We start from the raw sequence: 19,569 nt of genomic DNA, 5'->3' as shown, positions 1-19,569 counted from the left end.
GTCTGTTCCTGTATTCCCCTGTGTGGGTCAACAGCCGTGTCCGGGGTCTGTCCTGGAGTAGCACCTGGTCCCTCTGCTCGGTTCCTCCTTGGTGCACTGGCGTCGTATGCCGTCGTGCGACCCTGGTCGGATCGGGTGAATACCTAGTTACGCCCCTCCAGGCATTCACTCTCCGGCACGGTCCAGTGGAATCACACGCACACGCCGCTCAGCCCGGGCGTGTGCATTACACTTGACTTCCCCATCTGTCTGTGACTTATATAATCTTTGTTTCAGGGTAAAGATCTGCCCCATATTAATACTACAGAGACATATGTGAGGGGCGATGAGCGGTGTAAAGAGGAGATTTTGACAGATAACCACCCAGGTGAGTAGTGACCACAAAATGCAGAGAAGTCACAGATTCTACTCAGTCAATGACTTGTAGAATTACTTTATATGTTGAATGTTTTTAGTGTCTGTTATACAAAGCTTTTCATGCGGATTTTACACTTTAAGATTTAGTGTTTAAAAATTGTGGTAAGACGACTCACTCGGCTGCTCCCAGAAGTAGACTGAGGACACGGTTTCCTCTGAAGGTTTATTGTAGCGGCATAAGCACTGCAGATTCAGCAAAATAAACACGGCCTTTCCGGTGTAACGGCAGAACAAAAACATAGAGTATAGTAAAGTCCATAAGTGAGTGGGTTCGGCCCGCTCTCAGTATCACCAACCATTCAGGCAAAGTCCTTATGTGAAGATCTCTAGCTTCCACACACAGCCTGGAGATTTCAATCTCCAGATCACACCAGAGGAAAACAAAATAGTGCCTGAGCATTTAACCTTGCTCAGCCACACCCTGAGGGGAGGTAGGGTGAATGACTTCCCATTCGATCTCTATGCCATTCACACAAATCCACTCACTTCACAATGGTGATTACACCCCCAACATATAACATGCTGGGGAAAAGTTGTAGGTTCAGTTCACACAAGCTAGCTGCCATAGTGACACATACCTCCCCTCACATATAACACCAGTGACCCTGTCACAAAATAAAAAAAACACATTTTGACACTATTTTTGCCGTAATTGCTTCTCAGCTACTGTAGAGGAGATCTTTCTGTATTCACAGTCCTGTCCATCACAGGACACTGTGCTTAGTGGATGCCTGTAAATATACTTTTGAAGATTGTTAGTGTTAGAAACTTTGGATGCAGAATGATATAGATGAAAATGGTGAACAGGGGCGCTGGAGATAATGATCATCCAAAGAATAAATGATGCATCATTAACCCCTTCACCCCTGAGCCTGTTTTCTCCTTCCTAACTAGGCCATATTTTACAATTCTGATCAGTGTCACTTTGTGTTAATAACTCTGGAACACTTAAACTAATCAAAGTTTTTTTGCATTTATTTGTGAAAATATCAGAATTTTGGTGAAAATTTCGCAATTTTCAAACTTTCAATTTTTATATTGTTAAACCAGTTAGTGTAACAAAATAATTTCTAAGTAACATTTCCCATATGTGTACTTCACATCTGCATCATTTTTGAAACATATGTTTTTTGCTAGAAAGTTCGAAGGGTTAAAAGTTGATCAGCAATTTCTCATTTTTCCAACAAAATTTACAAAACCATTTTTTTTTAGGAACCACATCACATATAAAGTGACTTTAACTCCTTCATCACCTTGGGTTTTCCCATTTTTGCGGTTTCGTTTTTTGCTCCCTGTCTTCCCAGAGCCATAACTTTTTTATTTTTTTGGTCAATATGGCCGTTCTAGGGCTTTTTTTTGCGGGACAAGTGGTACTTTTGAAGGACACCATTGGTTGTGTACTGGAAAACATGAAACAAATTAAAAGTCCGGTGAAATTGCAAAAAAAGTGCAATTCCACAATTTACCTTGTCCACTAAATGCTAAACCTGACCTGCCATAATGATTCCCCAGGTTATTACGAGTTCGTAGATACCAAACATTTATAGGTTCTTTTTTATTTAAGTGGTGAAAAAAAATCCAAAGTTTGCAAAAACCTGTAGCGTCTCCATTTTTCATGATCTAGGGCTGGGTGAGGGCTTATATTTATCGCACCGAGCTGATGTTTTTTTTAATTACATTTTGGTGTAAATACCATGGTTTGGTCGCCCTTTATTGCATTTTATTGCAATGTTGCGGCGACCAAAAAAAATGTAATTCCGGCTTTTTGATTTTTTTTCTCGTTACGCCGAATTAATTTTTTTTATTTATTGATAGATCGGTTGAACACGGTGATACTAAATATGTGTATATTTGTTTTTTTTATTGTTTTATTTTGAATGGGGCCAAAGGGGGTGATTTGAACTTTTTATATTTTTTAAATATTTTTGAAAATTTTTTTTTTTTACTTTTCACATGCTTCAATAGTCTCCATGGGAGACAAGTAGCTGCGTTCATCCGATCATCTGTGCTACACATAGCAGGGCTGTCCAAGGTCGTAAACGGGTTAAGGGGCCTATGTGATAGAAAATTCCCCAAAATGACACCATTTTAAAAACTACACCACTCAAAGTGCACGAAACCACATTCAAGAAGTTTATTAACCCTTTAAGTGCTTCACAGAAATTAAAGCAATGTGGAAGGAAAAAAATAACATTTTAATGGTTACCCCCAAAATGTTCATTTAGCCCCAAATTTACATTTTTTCAAAGGGTAACAGTAGAAAATGAACCTTACAGTTTGTGCTACAGTTTCTCCTGAGTATACTGATACCCCATATGTAGTGGAAAACTACTGTTTGGGTGCATGGCAGGCAGGGCTGGAGTAACCATCCGGTACAGCCAGGCAAGTGTCAGGGCCCTGGTCAAATTGGGGTGCCCACTCGCTGTCGCGGACACCATCCGCCCTGCATGCCATTTGCCAGTCGCCACGTGTCACCATCCATTTTGCTGCTGCCGCCCGTCACTTACTCCTTACGAACGTGCAGCCTGCACCGTGAGATTCCAACTAGGAAGTAGCAGGGAGGACACCCTCATGCCTCACTTCAGGGAGTAGCGTGGCGTCATCCTGGGCTTGTGGTGGCTATAAGTTTCTCTCCCAGTGCTCCCATCTTTTCTGGCTGTAATCAAAAAAGATGAAGTGGGGTGGAGGTGAAATGTGAAGGAGGGGGGCAGGTGCAGTCAACATTTTTAACCCTCAAGTGATTCACAGAATTAAATGGCCCAAAAAGTATGCTATGCAATTTCTCCTGAGCGCGCCAATTCCTCATATGTGGTTGAAAACTACTTTAAAGGCACAGTGCAAAGCTCAGAAGGGAAGGAGTGCCATATTGCAGTGCTAATTTTGCTTGAATGGTTTGAGGGTGCCATGTCACATTAACAGAGCCCCTGAGGTCCCAGAACAGCAGAATCCTCCCCATAAGAGACCTCATTTTACAAACTACACCTCTCAATGAATTCATATAGAGATGCAATGATCATATTGACACCATACAGTAGCTATGTCACAGAATTTAATATCATTGGGTGGTGAAGAAAAAATAATTAAATTTTTACCACAAAAATCTTGTTTTGGCCCCAGATTTTACATTTTCGCAGTGGGAATGGATAAAAATGACAACAAACTTTGTCACGCAACTTCTGCTGAACATGGAAATACCCCATATGTGGCTGTACAGTACTGCTTAGCCATACGGCAAGACTCGGGAGAAGCAGAGCACAGATTTTCCTAGAATAGTTTGCAGACTCCATATTCAGAGCCCCTAAGTGCTAGAAGAGCAGAATCCTCCCTCGAGTGACTCCATTTTGGAAGTTGTACCCCTTTGGGAATTTATCTACATGTGTAGTGATGATTTGACTCCATGCGTGTTTTCCAGAAACAAGTCGCAGTGGATGTATGAGTGAAAATTGCAAATCTGCCATTGTAGTGCCGTACATTGTAGTGCCCAGCATGTTGTAGGGCCCAATAAGTTGTAGTGGCCAGTACATTATGTCCAGCTCGTGTTTCTGGAGACATGTATCTGTAAATTCGACAAGCTCTTATCGCTGCAGAAATGCCAAACATGTGGACGCTAAATGTGGTCAATGCGCCAATACCCTACATGTAATTGGGAACTGCTTTTCAGGCACAGTGCAAAGCTTCAAAGGGAAGGAGTGCCATAATTTGGTGCAGATTTTACAGTTTTTGGGTGTCATAACCCACAGGAAGAGCCCCTGAGGTGCCAGAACAGCAGAAATCCCCATAAGTGACCCCAACTACACCTCTCAAAAATTCATCTAAGAGTGCAGTGATCATATTGACTCGGAATTTTATACCACTGGGTGGCGAAGAAAAAAGAATTACATTTTTACCACAGTTTGTTTTAGCTCCAGATTTTACATTTTCACATGGGTAAAAATGGCACCAAAATTTGTGTTAAGTGGACCTTCCCAGTAACTGTGTTGGTCAGGGCACAGGTGATGATATAGAACATGTGCTTGTGTAAGGTGGGGACTGCACAACGAGAGAAATAGTGGCTGCAGGGGATCGAGCACCGAGTGACTGCCGTCGCCATGAGGTTGTGGAAAGCTTCAGTGTCCACGAGCCTAAATGGCAACATTTCCAGGGCAAACAGTCTGGAAATGTGTCCATTTAGTGTTTGGGCTTGTGGGTGAGTGGCTGCGTATTTCCTCTTGCGTTCCAAGACCTGGGGTAGAGGCAGCTGAATGCTGCACTGGGAAAAGAAAGTGGACGTGGTTGATGATAGTGTTTGCGAATTTCCAACGACAGGTGCAGGACAGGAGGCATCGGCGCCTGCATCCTGGACAGTGGATTGGCAAGCACGAAGCACAGTGGAATACAGGGGAAGAGGCAGTAGTGTCACATGCAGTCACTGATTGTGGACCCAGGCATTGGCCTACCTAGTCGGGTGCTTGGATGACATGTGCCTGAGCATGCTGGTGGTAGTCAGGCTGTCAGTCGCCATCTGATCTTGGTTTGGTACAAGTTGCAAATGACCGTTTTCTTGTCTTGTTCGCCAAACTCTTGGCGTGAGATTCTTCCTGACTTTTGCGGTGCTGCAGATCCCTTCCCCTCTGTTCTGCTGTGTTCGGCACCATTCTAGGTTGGGTCAGTGACTTCATTGTCCACCACCTCGTCTTCCACTTCCACACTCTGGTCCTCCTGACTTGTTGACTCAACAATGTCACATGTTGGCAACTGGGTCTCATCATCATCCACCTCTTGAGACAGTAATTGCAGTGCCACCATCGTCTTCTTCTGACTGTGGCTGCTCAGATATTTGGGCATGACTGCTGCTTCGAAAGCATCCAGCAACTGTTAGAAAAAATACAAGCACAGGAGACAGGAAGTGTTGAGCTTCAGAAGCATCCAGCACCTAGAGGGGTTAACATAGTCACAGGAGACAGGGAGTGTTTAGCAGAGCCCCAGGGGGATTGTGGGGAACTTGTTATTATAGTCTGGCTGAAGCTGAAGAGAAAGGTGGTTTGTTACCTGGATCTGACAAAAGGCAACTGAACAGGATTCAGATCTAACTAGCTAACAGTGCGGAGTATTATCAGGCAGGGAGATAAGGACTGGAAGAAATTGTGTCACAGGGATCATCTCCCTCATCAAACCCTCCCCCCCTCCATCTCCATGCAGGATAAAGAATGCTGTGTAACATTGTGTCCTTGTGAAGGAAAAGCCAGTGGTTGTGTATGCATAGAAGGGGAATTGGATGTTTCGCCCCCAGCAGTTCGCCCCCAGCAATTCGCCCCCGGGTACATTTCGCCCCCGCACATTTCTTCCCCAGCATTTGGACCCCAGGATGTTTTGCCCCCGCACATCTCAACCCCGCACATATCGTCCCCAGTTCAAAAAGTCTGGGGGCGAAAAGTGCGGGGGGCGAAATGTGCGGGGGCGAATCTTCCTAGGGGCGAAATGTACCTGGGGGCGAACAGATGAGGGCGAAGTGCTGGGGGCAAATTGCTGGGGGTGAACTGGTGAGGGCGAAACTTCCTATAACCGCATAGAAGTGTGCTGCTAAGAGATCTAATCTTTGCTCAATTATGCTACTGAAGAGACTGTAATACTGTGCCTTGTGAAGAAACTGCTGTATTGTTACTGGAGCCGGTTGCTCAAGAAACTCAGACTGTACTGTAATGAAGATTGTTGCTGTAATATCCATGAATTGCACTGGCCGTGCTTCAGATTAAATTCCACTGTTAAACTGTTGAAAAAGACTCTTGTCAGATGTGTCTGGTCAGCAATTGAATGTATCGTGTGCTTGAGAGAAGCTGCAGCCTATGGTCACCCTGAATAACGATTCCCCCAGAATTCCAAAGAATTCATGAAACTCATCTCTCCCTATCTGAACCTAGCGGTGTGCGTGTAACATTGGTGGCGCGTATGGGGAATCCTGAGCAGGAATTAGCCTGTAGAGAGAGAAGAGGAAAAGTGTCTGGAAAACACAGCAGCACAGCACCTCAATTCAACTCTGCTACACCAGTTAAAGGGGACCAGCCCTAAAGAAAACACACTAGCAGCAATGGATGTGGAAAAACAAATGGACAGAATTAATGAGCTGCTTCTTCAGTTAACCTGTGAAGAACTGAGAACAGTAGCAGAACATATAACATATAACATGTTATGCACACGCCCGGGCTAAGCGGCGTGTGCGTGTGATTGGTAGTGATTCCACTGGACCGTGCCGGAGAGTGAATGCCTGGAGGGGCGTAACTAGGTATTCACCCGATCCGACCAGGGTCGCACGACGGCATACGACGCCAGTGCACCAAGGAGGAACCGAGCAGAGGGACCAGGTGCTACTCCAGGACAGACCCCGGACACGGCTGTTGACCCACACAGGGGAATACAGGAACAGACTGGTAAGCTGGCACACTGACTGGTGGGTATAGGCAGGCACGACTGGTATGCAGGCAGGCGGGTAAGCAGGCAGGGGGGTATAGGCAAGCACAGCAAGAGTGCAGACAGGGAGGCACTAGCAGGTAGGAACACAGGCGGGATAGGACCCAGTACACACCGGGACTCAGGAACAATACAGGCAGAAGGGTACAGGCAGGGCGGGACAGGACTGCCGGAGCAGCGGGCAGAAGCAGGACAGGACTGCCGGAGCAGCGGGCAGAAGCAGGGCAGGACAGGACTGCCGGAGCAGCGGGCAGAAACAGGGCAGGACAGGACTCTGTTCACACGGAACAGACAGGAAGGGAAAGACAGAGCCAGACACCCACAGGGTACTTGCAGTGAAGTAGCGAGTGGACCACAAACTCACAAACGGGAGTACAGAGACAACAGGCAGGAGTTAGGTACGAGTTCAGACTCTGCAGAAAAAGGAAGGGAACGGACATAGAGGAAAAACAGGTAAAGGATAGGAGAGAGTTCAGACTGGAACTGAGTGTACGGAGGAGACCGACACTGCAGCGGGATACAGGAGCGGGTCTGGGAATACTGCCCCCAGAGAGGCGGGACGAACAGGCAAGGAGCGTGTTCAGACAGGACAGACAAGATACAGGAGCGGGTCTAGGTAATCGGCCCCTAGAAGGCGGGAGGAACAGGCTAGGAGCGTGTTCAGACAGGACAGACAAGATACACAGAAAGGACTCAGTTCAGACACGGGAACTAATACCGCAAAGCAGGAGACATACAGGACTAAGTTCAGACAGGCCTGGAAATACAGCCTCCAGGAAAGGCAGACAAGGAAACAAAGACGGGACCTGGCACCTTCAGAGTGCAAACACACACTGAACGAAAACACTATGCTCAGGCAGGGATAGAAGGGAGCTGCTGAGCTATATACCAAGTGTCAGACAGCAATAGGCTGAGGACGCACAAGGGGTGTGACCCACAGCAGGTACAAAAAGCAGGAAGTGATCGGGCGCCGCCCTTAAGCAGCAGAGACAGACACAAACAGACAGCATGGAGGGAAGCCAGAGAGACATTCTGGACAGGAGATCAAGTGCGCTCTCTTGCACAGTGGGAGATGGACCACCATGCAAGGACGCCGCCAGGTATGTTACAGTACCTCCCCCCTTACGCCCCCTCTTCTTCAGGCCTGCCAGAATCTTCCGCAGGGAATTCGAGGACCAGTCGTTCACTGGGTTGGAGGGGGACAGAGACTTGAGGGTAATCTCTGCTTCGAGGTACATCTTGTCAAGCTCACAGGAAAAAATAGACGGGTTAACAGGTACATAATGAGGAAAAGTCACTGTCTCTTTGTTATCTGGTGGTACCCCGGAGGATTCAGGAAACAACTGGAGGTCCTCCGCCGGGTCAGAAGAGTACTGAGGCTCAGAGAAAACATCTGCTTCAGAGTACACAAGGTCGGACTCACTGGAGGAAGCAGGCGAGGTATCAGGTACAGGAAATAGGAAAGTCTCTGTCCATTCACCACCAGGTGGCACCCCGAAGGGTTCTAAACACAACTGGAGGTCCTCCGCCTGGTCGGAGGGGTGTAGAGACTCGGGAGTAACTTCTGCTTCGGAGAACACTAGGTCGGACTCACTGGAGGAAGCAGGCGAGGTATCAGGTACAGGAAATAGGAAAGTCTCTGTCCATTCACCACCAGGTGGCACCCCGAAGGGTTCTAAACACAACTGGAGGTCCTCCGCCTGGTCGGAGGGGTGTAGAGACTCGGGAGTAACTTCTGCTTCGGAGAACACTAGGTCGGACTCACTGGAGGAAGCAGGCGAGGTATCGGGTACCGAGTATAGGAAAGTCTCTGTCCATTCACCACCAGGTGGCACCCCGAAGGGTTCTAAACACAACTGGAGGTCCTCCGCCTGGTCGGAGGGGTGTAGAGACTCGGGAGTAACTTCTGCTTCGGAGTACACCAGGTTGGACTCACTGGACGAAGCGAGCGAGGTATCAGGTACAGAGTATAGGAGAGTCTCTGTCCTTTCGTTACCAGGTAGCACCCCGAAGGGTTCAGGAGGTCTCAGGGAGGACAGACCCAGGCGTGACTGCTTGCCTCTAAGTCTAGCACGTCTGGACTGCCTCTTGAGGTTGGAAGAAGTATTCCGGAAAGCGTAGTCACCCTGTGAGGATTCTGGGTGGGCAGTAGTCTCATTGGGCTGGAGAACTATTACGCTACCCACACACATTACCCATTGGGGCTGCTCCGGGATATTGGGAAGTGAAGCTTCAGCAGGAGCCTCCGGGTTAGGATCATCGAAGACCATTAGAAAGGCCACCAGGAAGGCCATTAGGTCCCGGAGGATCGGATCCTGTGTCTCATATAGGGGGTTGATCCATTCCAAGGCATCCCCCGCCAGGTAAGACATAATAAAGGCCACTTTAGCCCAATCGGAAGGAAAATAAAGAGGGTAGGCCTTAAAGTGTAGCATGCATTGCTCCACAAATGCACGACACTGTCTTGGATCCCCATAGTAACGTGGCGGATCCGCAGGAACGAGAGCCGATAGATCCATCTGGACGGTGCGTAATTCGCCTGGAACTCAGCTAAGGGAAAAAAAATTTATTTATTTATTTATTTTAATGCAAGTCTTCGCTGGAAACTTCTCAGAGAGCGAAGGCCGTGGGGCTCAACGGGAACCATGGCCTGAGCATGCTGTTATGCACACGCCCGGGCTAAGCGGCGTGTGCGTGTGATTGGTAGTGATTCCACTGGACCGTGCCGGAGAGTGAATGCCTGGAGGGGCGTAACTAGGTATTCACCCGATCCGACCAGGGTCGCACGACGGCATACGACGCCAGTGCACCAAGGAGGAACCGAGCAGAGGGACCAGGTGCTACTCCAGGACAGACCCCGGACACGGCTGTTGACCCACACAGGGGAATACAGGAACAGACTGGTAAGCTGGCACACTGACTGGTGGGTATAGGCAGGCACGACTGGTATGCAGGCAGGCGGGTAAGCAGGCAGGGGGGTATAGGCAAGCACAGCAAGAGTGCAGACAGGGAGGCACTAGCAGGTAGGAACACAGGCGGGATAGGACCCAGTACACACCGGGACTCAGGAACAATACAGGCAGAAGGGTACAGGCAGGGCGGGACAGGACTGCCGGAGCAGCGGGCAGAAGCAGGACAGGACTGCCGGAGCAGCGGGCAGAAGCAGGGCAGGACAGGACTGCCGGAGCAGCGGGCAGAAACAGGGCAGGACAGGACTCTGTTCACACGGAACAGACAGGAAGGGAAAGACAGAGCCAGACACCCACAGGGTACTTGCAGTGAAGTAGCGAGTGGACCACAAACTCACAAACGGGAGTACAGAGACAACAGGCAGGAGTTAGGTACGAGTTCAGACTCTGCAGAAAAAGGAAGGGAACGGACATAGAGGAAAAACAGGTAAAGGATAGGAGAGAGTTCAGACTGGAACTGAGTGTACGGAGGAGACCGACACTGCAGCGGGATACAGGAGCGGGTCTGGGAATACTGCCCCCAGAGAGGCGGGACGAACAGGCAAGGAGCGTGTTCAGACAGGACAGACAAGATACAGGAGCGGGTCTAGGTAATCGGCCCCTAGAAGGCGGGAGGAACAGGCTAGGAGCGTGTTCAGACAGGACAGACAAGATACACAGAAAGGACTCAGTTCAGACACGGGAACTAATACCGCAAAGCAGGAGACATACAGGACTAAGTTCAGACAGGCCTGGAAATACAGCCTCCAGGAAAGGCAGACAAGGAAACAAAGACGGGACCTGGCACCTTCAGAGTGCAAACACACACTGAACGAAAACACTATGCTCAGGCAGGGATAGAAGGGAGCTGCTGAGCTATATACCAAGTGTCAGACAGCAATAGGCTGAGGACGCACAAGGGGTGTGACCCACAGCAGGTACAAAAAGCAGGAAGTGATCGGGCGCCGCCCTTAAGCAGCAGAGACAGACACAAACAGACAGCATGGAGGGAAGCCAGAGAGACATTCTGGACAGGAGATCAAGTGCGCTCTCTTGCACAGTGGGAGATGGACCACCATGCAAGGACGCCGCCAGGTATGTTACATAACAACTGTTAGCTGCCATTAATGCAAAAATGGATGAGATGAGCTGGAGGAGAAAGAAGCTGAACACGTCATGGGGACGTTCCTCCAGGAGCTAACACAGTTTCTAACCAGGTTGAAGTTGGAGGATGGAGGGGCGGCACCAATTACCAAAAGCGGGAATCTCTGTCCGCAGACAGAACTACAGGAATTGAAAGAACAATTCAAATTCCTAACAACAGCCATGCAGGAATCGACCAAAACCTCTGAACGGGTGACAGACTCAGACAGAACTTTTAACCTGCTCGGGTTAGATAAATCAGGAAGACAGTCCTCTCTAACACCACAAATCACCATAAAGAAAGAATTCAAGATCCTGGGACAGATTGGAGAGTGTGAACAGAAAGAGAAACTGTCTTATATGAACTTGTTGCACCAGATCGATGCAGGTTTATAGAATGGCTACCAGCAGTTGAGGGGGTGGTGAAAGCGATCAGCCCAGGACTGAACCTCCATAGTATAGTAGAAATGAAGAGTCAATTGACCTTGCAACAGCTGAAGATGATTTTAAAAGGGCACTATGAAGAAGAGAGTACTTCAGAATTGTCCGCCGACTCATTAACCTCTCACAGAAAAAAAATGAATCACCTCAAAGTTTCTTGTTCAGAGCAATTGAACTGAAGGATAGACTGTTGTTTGCATCCAGAGATGTAGAAGCGGAGGAGAAGTTTGATGCTGGACTAGTCCAGAAGAAGTTCTTGAGATCATTGAGAACGGGGTTAATCAGCAAAGACATCAAGTTGCAGCTGAAACAGTACTTAGACGATCCTGGCATTCTGGACAAAGTCATAATTGAAAAAATGAATGAGGCAGCTAGTTTGGAGACAGAGAGCAAACAGAAGTTAAAGAAAGGCTCTGCTCCTAAAATCAGCAAAATGAATAAGCTGAAGTTGGAGACCCCGGTGGCCAGTCCGAAGATCATCATGGAGACCCTCCAGTGCCACCTCCGAGAGGGAACCTTAAATCACCAACAAAAGAGAGGACTTCCAGCACTGACTGGGAGAAGTAATAGGAGAACTGCGAGCTGAGTTGATTGAGGTGAAAAAGTTAATTCGTTCCAGGCCAGAGCCGGTATCCCTCAGACCCAGGAGTGGGTTCCAAAACAGAAGATACCCGGCTTGAGAAGCGTGCCGTTCATCAAATCAGAGTACGGTGTGTGTCCACTGTCTAAGATGTGGTGAGGAAGGACATTATGCCAAGGAATGCCAATGGTCACGGTCATTTGGGTTAAAAGACAGGAGGTTGCCAGTGCGGGGCAACTGGTAACCGCGACATGGAGGAAGCCCCAGAAGCAAAACCAAATCTCACCAAACCCCAGAACAGCGCATGAGGTAAAACGGCTGCGTCAGTACTATCCCCAAGTGTGTTCCCATCTACAACAGCTGCAAGAGAGACAGGGGCATCAGGCACTTAATGCCCAGTGTGGAGGTCAAACGATGTACTCCTGGGAGGAGGATTCCTCAGTCAGTAAAGATAGCCTCATCAGCCTAATCGGTGAAACGTGCTTTATACAGTGCCAGCTAGATGGACTCCTGGTAAAAGCTCTGTGAGACACAGGAGCCCAAGCGAGCCTTTTAAATTAAGAATGGAGAAGGCACTACCTGCCACATACCTGCCTTTGGTCGCTGAAAGAACTCTTAGGACCAGTGGAACTGCACGGCAAAGCTGTCAACCAGACCGAAATCCCTTTCATAGGCTGGGTGGAAGTGACTTTCCAACTGAGGGCCATGAACAACAGCAACACCATTGAGCTTTTGGTACCTTTTCTCGTGACCAGTGATCAGAACGTGGCAGAGGATCCTATCCTGGGTTATAATCTAATCAGTGAGGTCATCACGAATCACAAGTCAGGGATGCTGGTGGTGGATGCAATTGCCACATCACTTGCCATACCTAACGCCATGGCGGAAAATGTGATTTATAGAGTAAAGAAAGCACAGAATACAATGGACCTAAAAGAAGTCAAGGTAGGCTGACGCCCAACATCTTCACTGCAAACCAAATGGTGGGGGTGAGGTGTGGAGTCCGGGTAGAACTGGGAAGAAAAAAGTACAGAAAAGACTGTTCATGCTAAAAGACTCCTCAGAACTTCCAGAAGGCCTAGTTCAAGGTGAGACTGTGCTTACGATTCCTACTGGTGGGTTTGCTCGAGTGACAGTACCAGTGATGAATACTATGAAACACAAAATTAGACGGGATCCAAAGACTGTGTTAGGTCACATTGAAACCATTAAAACGGTATATCCAGCCAGTGTGAGACCTGCCCAAAGGTCTACCGTGAATTCAGTCTCCCCACCAAGGAACAGGAGTTGCCCAGGGGAAGAGATTGCACGACCCACCTCAGGGTCCTGGGATCCCCCAGTATCCCTGGAACACTTGTGTGCTGAAGATACTGTATAGCGATAGCAAAACTGATGCTGAGAGTAGAGTGTCATGTATTCTCTAAAGATGACTCTGATATAGGCTGTATCCCGTTGTTGCAATTGAAAATCAATTTGAAAGACACGACCCCAGTAACCAGAAGTTACATGTCTGTGCCGAAACCATTACACCGTGAAGTGAAAGGGTATTTACAAGATCTAATCAACAGTGGTTGGGTCCAAAAGTTGAAGCCGTCTTATTCCTCTCCTATGGTTTGTGTTAGGAAGAAGGATGGTACTTTGAGACTCTGCTGTGATTACCGGGAACTAAACCAAAAGTCAGTACCTGATCGGCACCCGATACCAAAGATTCAAGATGTGCTGGATAGCCTATCAGGAAGTACCTGGTTCTCTGTCCTCGATCAGCGTAAAGCATACCATCAAGGGTTTGTTGGAAGAGTCCAGTAGACCCTTGACAGCATTCATCACCCTGTGGGTGTTATATGAGTGGATCCGCATACCGTTTGTGCACAGTTCAGCTCCAGCAGAATTTCATAGGAGCATGGAAACCTGTTTGGATGGATTGAGGGACGATATCTGCCAGCCGAAGTTGGATGACAATGTGGTACATAGCAAAACCTTTCAGGAGCATGTTGAACACGTGAGGACCGTACTTCAGCGATATCAACAACACGGAGTTAAGTTTACCCCAAAAAAGTGTGAACTGTTCAAAAGGCAAGTCCGATTTCTAGGGAAAATTGTGTCCGGAGAAGAATATACCATGGACCCAGCAGAAATCGCTCAGGTACTGACCTTAAAAGACAAGCGGCCCTCTACTGTCAGGGAGTTGAGGCAGATCTTAGGATTATTCTCCTACTATCGTACTTACGTTCGGAACTTCTCCAGGATTGCCGCCCCGCTATACCTCCTCTTGGGGGGGATGACAGAGTCAACAACACCCACGAAGAAAAAGAAGAACGCAGGTAGGACCGGGCTTAAAAGAAACAACGCCGTTTGGTCCCAACAGCCCACTCTCTGGACAGCAGACCATCAGGAGGTATTGGAAGAACTAGTAGACTACCTGGTAAAACCACCCATCTTGGGATATCCTGATTTCAACTTACCAATTGTTCTTCATTGTGAAGCTTCTCAAGTTGGGCTGGGAGCTGCCCTGCATCAGAATCAAGATGGAAAATTGAGAGTCATTGGTTACGGTTCTAGAACGTTGACAGACGCCGAGAAGAATTACTATCTACATTCCGGAAAATTGGAGTTTCTGGCATTGAAATTGGCTATTTGTGAACGATTTAGAGATTATCTGTACTACAGCAAAGAGTTTGAGGTATACACTGACAACAACCTTTTGACCTATGTCCTCACTACAGCCAAACTGAATGCAATGGGTCAGAGATGCGTCGCTGAGCTAGCTGACTTCAATTTCAGCGTCAAGTACAGGCAGGTAAATGCAATGCGGATGCTGACGGATTGTCAAGAATGCCACTAGAGCCTGAGGAGTTCATGCAAGAATGCTCAGAGGAAGTCAGTCTGGAAGCAATTGACAGCACTACCCAAGCAGTGCAAGCTTATCAAGAGGAAGACACACCATTGTGGTGTCCGTTGACGGTGGAAACCACCATAAAAGCGAGAGAACAAGATCACCCCCTGTCCATTCAACAACTACCAAAAGGAGAAATCCGTAGAGCACAAGATCAGATAATTGGTAGAATACTACTTTATGTGGACCAAAATCGGTTTCCAAGTAAACAGGAGAGAGATAATGAGTCACCAGCAGTATCTGTTTTAGTTAAAGAATGGACGATGCTCTACCTCAGTGAAGATGGTATTCTGTATCGCAAAGGAGGACAAAACCAGCAGTTGATATTACCCAGAGTATTCCGTAGGTTGGTCTTCAAAGAACTCCATGAAAACATGGAACTCCTAGGAGGAAAGGACAACCAGCTTGATCCGTGAACGTTTCTTCTGGCCGTACATGCAGAGAGATATTGAGAGGTACGTGACCAGGGAGTGTGGGTGTCTGAAAGATAAACGTCCGAACACATCAACCCGGGCACCTATGGGCAACATATAAATTAAGTTTCTGTTTGAGATGGTCTCAATAGACTTTCTACATCTCGAGACGTGCAAGGGTGGTTATGAATACATATTGGTGGTGATGGACCATTTTACTCAATTTGCCCAAGCATATGCCACCACCAATAAAGCTGGTCGAACAGCGGTAGAGAAGATCTTCAATGATTTTGCTTTGAGGTTTGGGTTCCCTGCGAGGTTACACCACGACCAAGGAAGAGAATTTGAGAACCAGCTCTTTGCCAAGCTAGGAAACTGTAGAATTCCGAGATCCCACACAATGCCCTATCACCCAGAGGGTAATGGACAAGTGGAACGTTTTAACCGGACATTGTCGATGTTGTGCACTTTAACAGCTGACGAGAAGAAAGACTGGAAGAGTTCTCTGTCAAAAGAGGTACATGCCTATAACGGTACAAAGAGCGATGCAGCGGGTTACTCACCCTTCTTCCTATTGTATAGACAATCGCCAAGACTGCCAATCGACATCATGTTCGATACTCCAGTGTCAGAAACTTACAGAACGTATCTTGAGTATGTTCGGGAATGGAATTAACGGATGGCAGAGGCATACAAAATAGTGTCCAAAGTGGTTACGCAAGGACAGAGCAAGAGTAAGGAGTACTATGATCGAAAATGTTATGTAGCAGAATTGGCACCGGGAAGCCGGGTGCTTGTCAAGAACGTACGTGAGAAAGGTGGTCCAGGAAAACTTTGTTCGTACTGGGAAGACAAGGTGTATGTGGTCGTAAAGAGGAAAGCCGATGACAGTCCAGTGTATGAAATCCGATTGGAAAAAGGGGACAAGAAAACCAGAATAGTCCATCGGAATTTATTACTACCATGTGATTATCCCCCACCACAACAAGACTTCCCAGAAGCAGACCGACAACGACCGAGATCAACTAAGGGACCACCACAGACTGAAGCTCCGGAGGTGGATAGTGACCTTGAAAGTTTTGATGAGGAAAAGCACACCGTTGTATTTCTCGGACCGGCAAGGAGAGGGACGTACCATCCTCAAGAGGTGAACTAAGTCCCGAGGCTCCAGAGTTTGTACCAAGGAGTACAGATCAAGTCCAATTCAGATCTGATGATCGAACACCAGTCACTGAAGAGGCCGATCGACACTTAGGAGTAGCAGAATTACCATACCAGGTGGAAACGGACGATTCAAGAGAAGTACAGGAACTTACAGAGGCAGTTCCAAGATCATCTGAGGAAGTACGAGAAATGAGTGCGGCGGAAGAAACTCCTATAACCGAAGAACCCGTGGAATCTGAGGAACAACCCACCAGGAGGATGTCAACTCGAGAAGTGAGGAGGCCCGTGATGCTGATGTGCAAGACACTTGGAGAACCAAGCCAAGTGCCAAGGACTGTCGATTGGAAACCGGTATCTCTGCCTATGGACCAGGTAAGCCCACTTGAGTGGTATTCACCACCAAGAGACAGTATGGACAATGTTACCTGGTGGAAAGACTTGTTTTGGCCTAGTGAGAGAGAGAGCTGGTTGAAGACGTACAAAAAGCTCCAGCGGAAGAGATGCTGATTGTTTTAATTGTGTTAATTGTTTATTTCTTACAGGAGTCCTACAAAAAAGGTCGTAAGAATAGGTTGTTATCAATGTTTATAAATGTTATACCAATTTGACAATGACAAATTTATATATATATATATATAGTTACTAAGCTTTCACCACTGTCTCAGAATTGGTCAGATTGACCTATTAAGATGAATGTCGAGGTTGACATTCAATAAGGAGGGAAGAGTGTGACATGCAGATGTAGTGCTGTTGCTTCCAAAGCATCCAGCAACTGTTACAAATAACACAAGCACAGGAGACAGGAAGTGTTGTGCTTCAGATGCATCCAGCAACTAGAAGGGTTAACACAGTCACAGGAGACAGGGAGTGTTTTAGCAGAGCCCCAGGGGGATTGTGGAGAACTTGTTATTGTAGTCTGGCTGAAGCCGAAGAGAAAGGTGGTGTGTTATCTGGATCTGACAGAAGGCAACTGAACATGATTCAGATCAGGAGAGAAACTAAACACAGGTCAGATAAACTCCCTGAACTAAAAGTGCATAGCATTATCGGGCAAGGAGATAAGGACTGGAAGGAATTGTGTCACAGGGATCATCTCCCTCATCAAACCCCCCCTTCACCCCTCCATCTCCATGCAGGATAAAGAATGCTGTGTACTATTGTGTCCTTGTGAAGGAAAAGCCTGTGGTTGTGTATGCATAGAAGTGTGCTGCTAAGAGATCTAATCTATGCTGAACTATGCTACTGAAGAGACTGTAATACTGTGCCTTATGAAGAAACTACTGTATTGTTACTGGAGCCGGTTGCTCAAGAAACTCAGACTGTACTGTAATGAAGATTGTTGCTGAAATATCCCTGAATTGCACTGGCAGTGCTTCAGATTAAATTCCACTGTTAAACTGTTGAAAAAGACTCTTGTCAGATGTGTCTGGTCAGCAGTTGAATCTTTTGTGTGCCTGAGAGAAGCTGCAGCCTATGGTCACCCTGAGTAACGGTTCCCCCAGGATACCAAAGAATTCATGAAACCCGTCTCACCCTATCTGAACCTAGCGGCGTGCCTGTAACATTAGGTCTCGTGAATGAGCGTTTTTCTCGTGCTCGCACAGCAGGCTCAGTTTCACCTGGCCCACGGCTACAGCCTCAGCTGGTTTACTTCCCCGTCAATTACTGCACTCTTTATGCATATTAAATTAGGTATGCAGCTGAGAGCGATATTAATACAGACTAGAATAGAATAAATGTAGGCCTGAAAAGGAGTTTTAATTTTAGGTTGCAGCAGCAAGGACTGTAAGGCAATAACTCCTGCCTAGATGCCTCTAATGCAAAACTAGCCCTTCTTTAGCAACTCTCCCTACACTAAATGCAGCTAAGATAAGTATTAATAGGTGATAGAATAAATGTTGCCCTGCTAAGGACTGTTGGTTTAGGTGTCTGCAGCAATGACTGTAAGGCAATATAAACCTCGCCTAGAGGCCTTTAATGCATTACTATCCCTTCTCCAGCAGCTATCCCTACACTAAATACAACTAACAGCGGTGTTTATATTGAATAGAATAGATGTAGCCCTGAGAAGGACTGAAGGTTATAGGTTTCAACAGCAAGGACTGTAAGGCAATATAAACCCTGCCTAGAGGCCTGTAATACACCACTATCCCTTCTCCAGCAGCTATCCCTACTCTGTTTCCGGGGAACAGTGTGACGAGCATTGCGTCTTATATAGACCCGATGACGTGATGCGGCTGGCTAATCACAGTAATGCCAGTAGCCAACATGGCTATGGCATTACGGTGATTGGCAGGCAATCCCGGCATGTTTAGTGATTGAAAAACAGCCGCAAAACATGCAGGGCAGAAACTCGAACATGTGCTCAAGCACCCGGGATACTCGATCGAGTACGCTCATTCATCACTATATACTAACATTAATGCTGACAACTTGATCAAAAGGTTACACCAATCATTTCCATATAAGCCTGGCCCTAAGGGTCCAAAGGCACCTCGTAAGATGGGGGTTACTGTGACCTCTATATCAGTGCCTGCCCCGTCCTGCCTTTGCTTCTGTCATCAGGCAGCGCCATGCTCTAGTTGTGTTCGACATGAAAAGACAGTTCTAGTTTTGTGACCACTGGTACTTGTAGTTCCATCCAGGTTGGGAGATATAGACTGGGCTGCCAACAGTCCGTAAATTTCCAGACAGTCTGTGAAAAGCAGGTGGTTTTTTTGGTGTCCGTTGTGTCTGGAAGAAAAAAAGCACCATCCGTGATTTTTTTTTTTTCCCGCCAAAGTTTACCATTGCTCATGTGCAAACATTCCTCACTTCAGTACAGAGCAGGCTGAACAGACCCTAGGGGAGGAGCAGTGAATGTCAGCCAATCAGTGGTAAGCGTGTGCTTGCCATGTGCACCGCCCTTTGCCTTCCTCGTTTGCCTCTGGACAAGAAACACCATTCCGGCGTCTGATGTGCAGCTACTGCACTCGGAAGCCAGCAGCTCTCTCTGCATCTGCTCTATGATTCATTGTGCCCTGCCATTGTGGTCCCAATTGTATGGTCCCGTGACTCCCACCTCCAGACATCACACATTGGTAGTCTGCCAGTCCATCATCGGTTGTCATCGACTGACACAGGAGG

General features: G+C 47.3%; 1 protein-coding gene across 3 annotated transcripts in view; it reads left to right on the top strand.

Moving 5' to 3' along the window:
* Positions 1-19,569, top strand: part of LOC141272051 (uncharacterized) — a 73,459-nt gene that overhangs the window by 17,601 nt on the left and 36,289 nt on the right. For all 3 annotated transcript variants that reach the window (XM_073682343.1, XM_073682340.1, XM_073682341.1), the window contains exon 7: positions 277-367. In XM_073682343.1, the coding sequence (XP_073538444.1) occupies positions 277-367 (91 nt within the window). The remainder of the gene's footprint in view (positions 1-276; positions 368-19,569) is intronic.

This window comes from Phyllobates terribilis, unplaced genomic scaffold (assembly GCF_046119375.1).
Source record: "Phyllobates terribilis strain yellow unplaced genomic scaffold, ASM4611937v1 Scaffold_5__5_contigs__length_657084704, whole genome shotgun sequence".
Taxonomy (NCBI): Eukaryota; Metazoa; Chordata; class Amphibia; order Anura; family Dendrobatidae; genus Phyllobates; species Phyllobates terribilis.
Note: the sequence above shows the minus strand (reverse complement) of the source record. Positions and strands in the feature narration are given on the sequence as shown.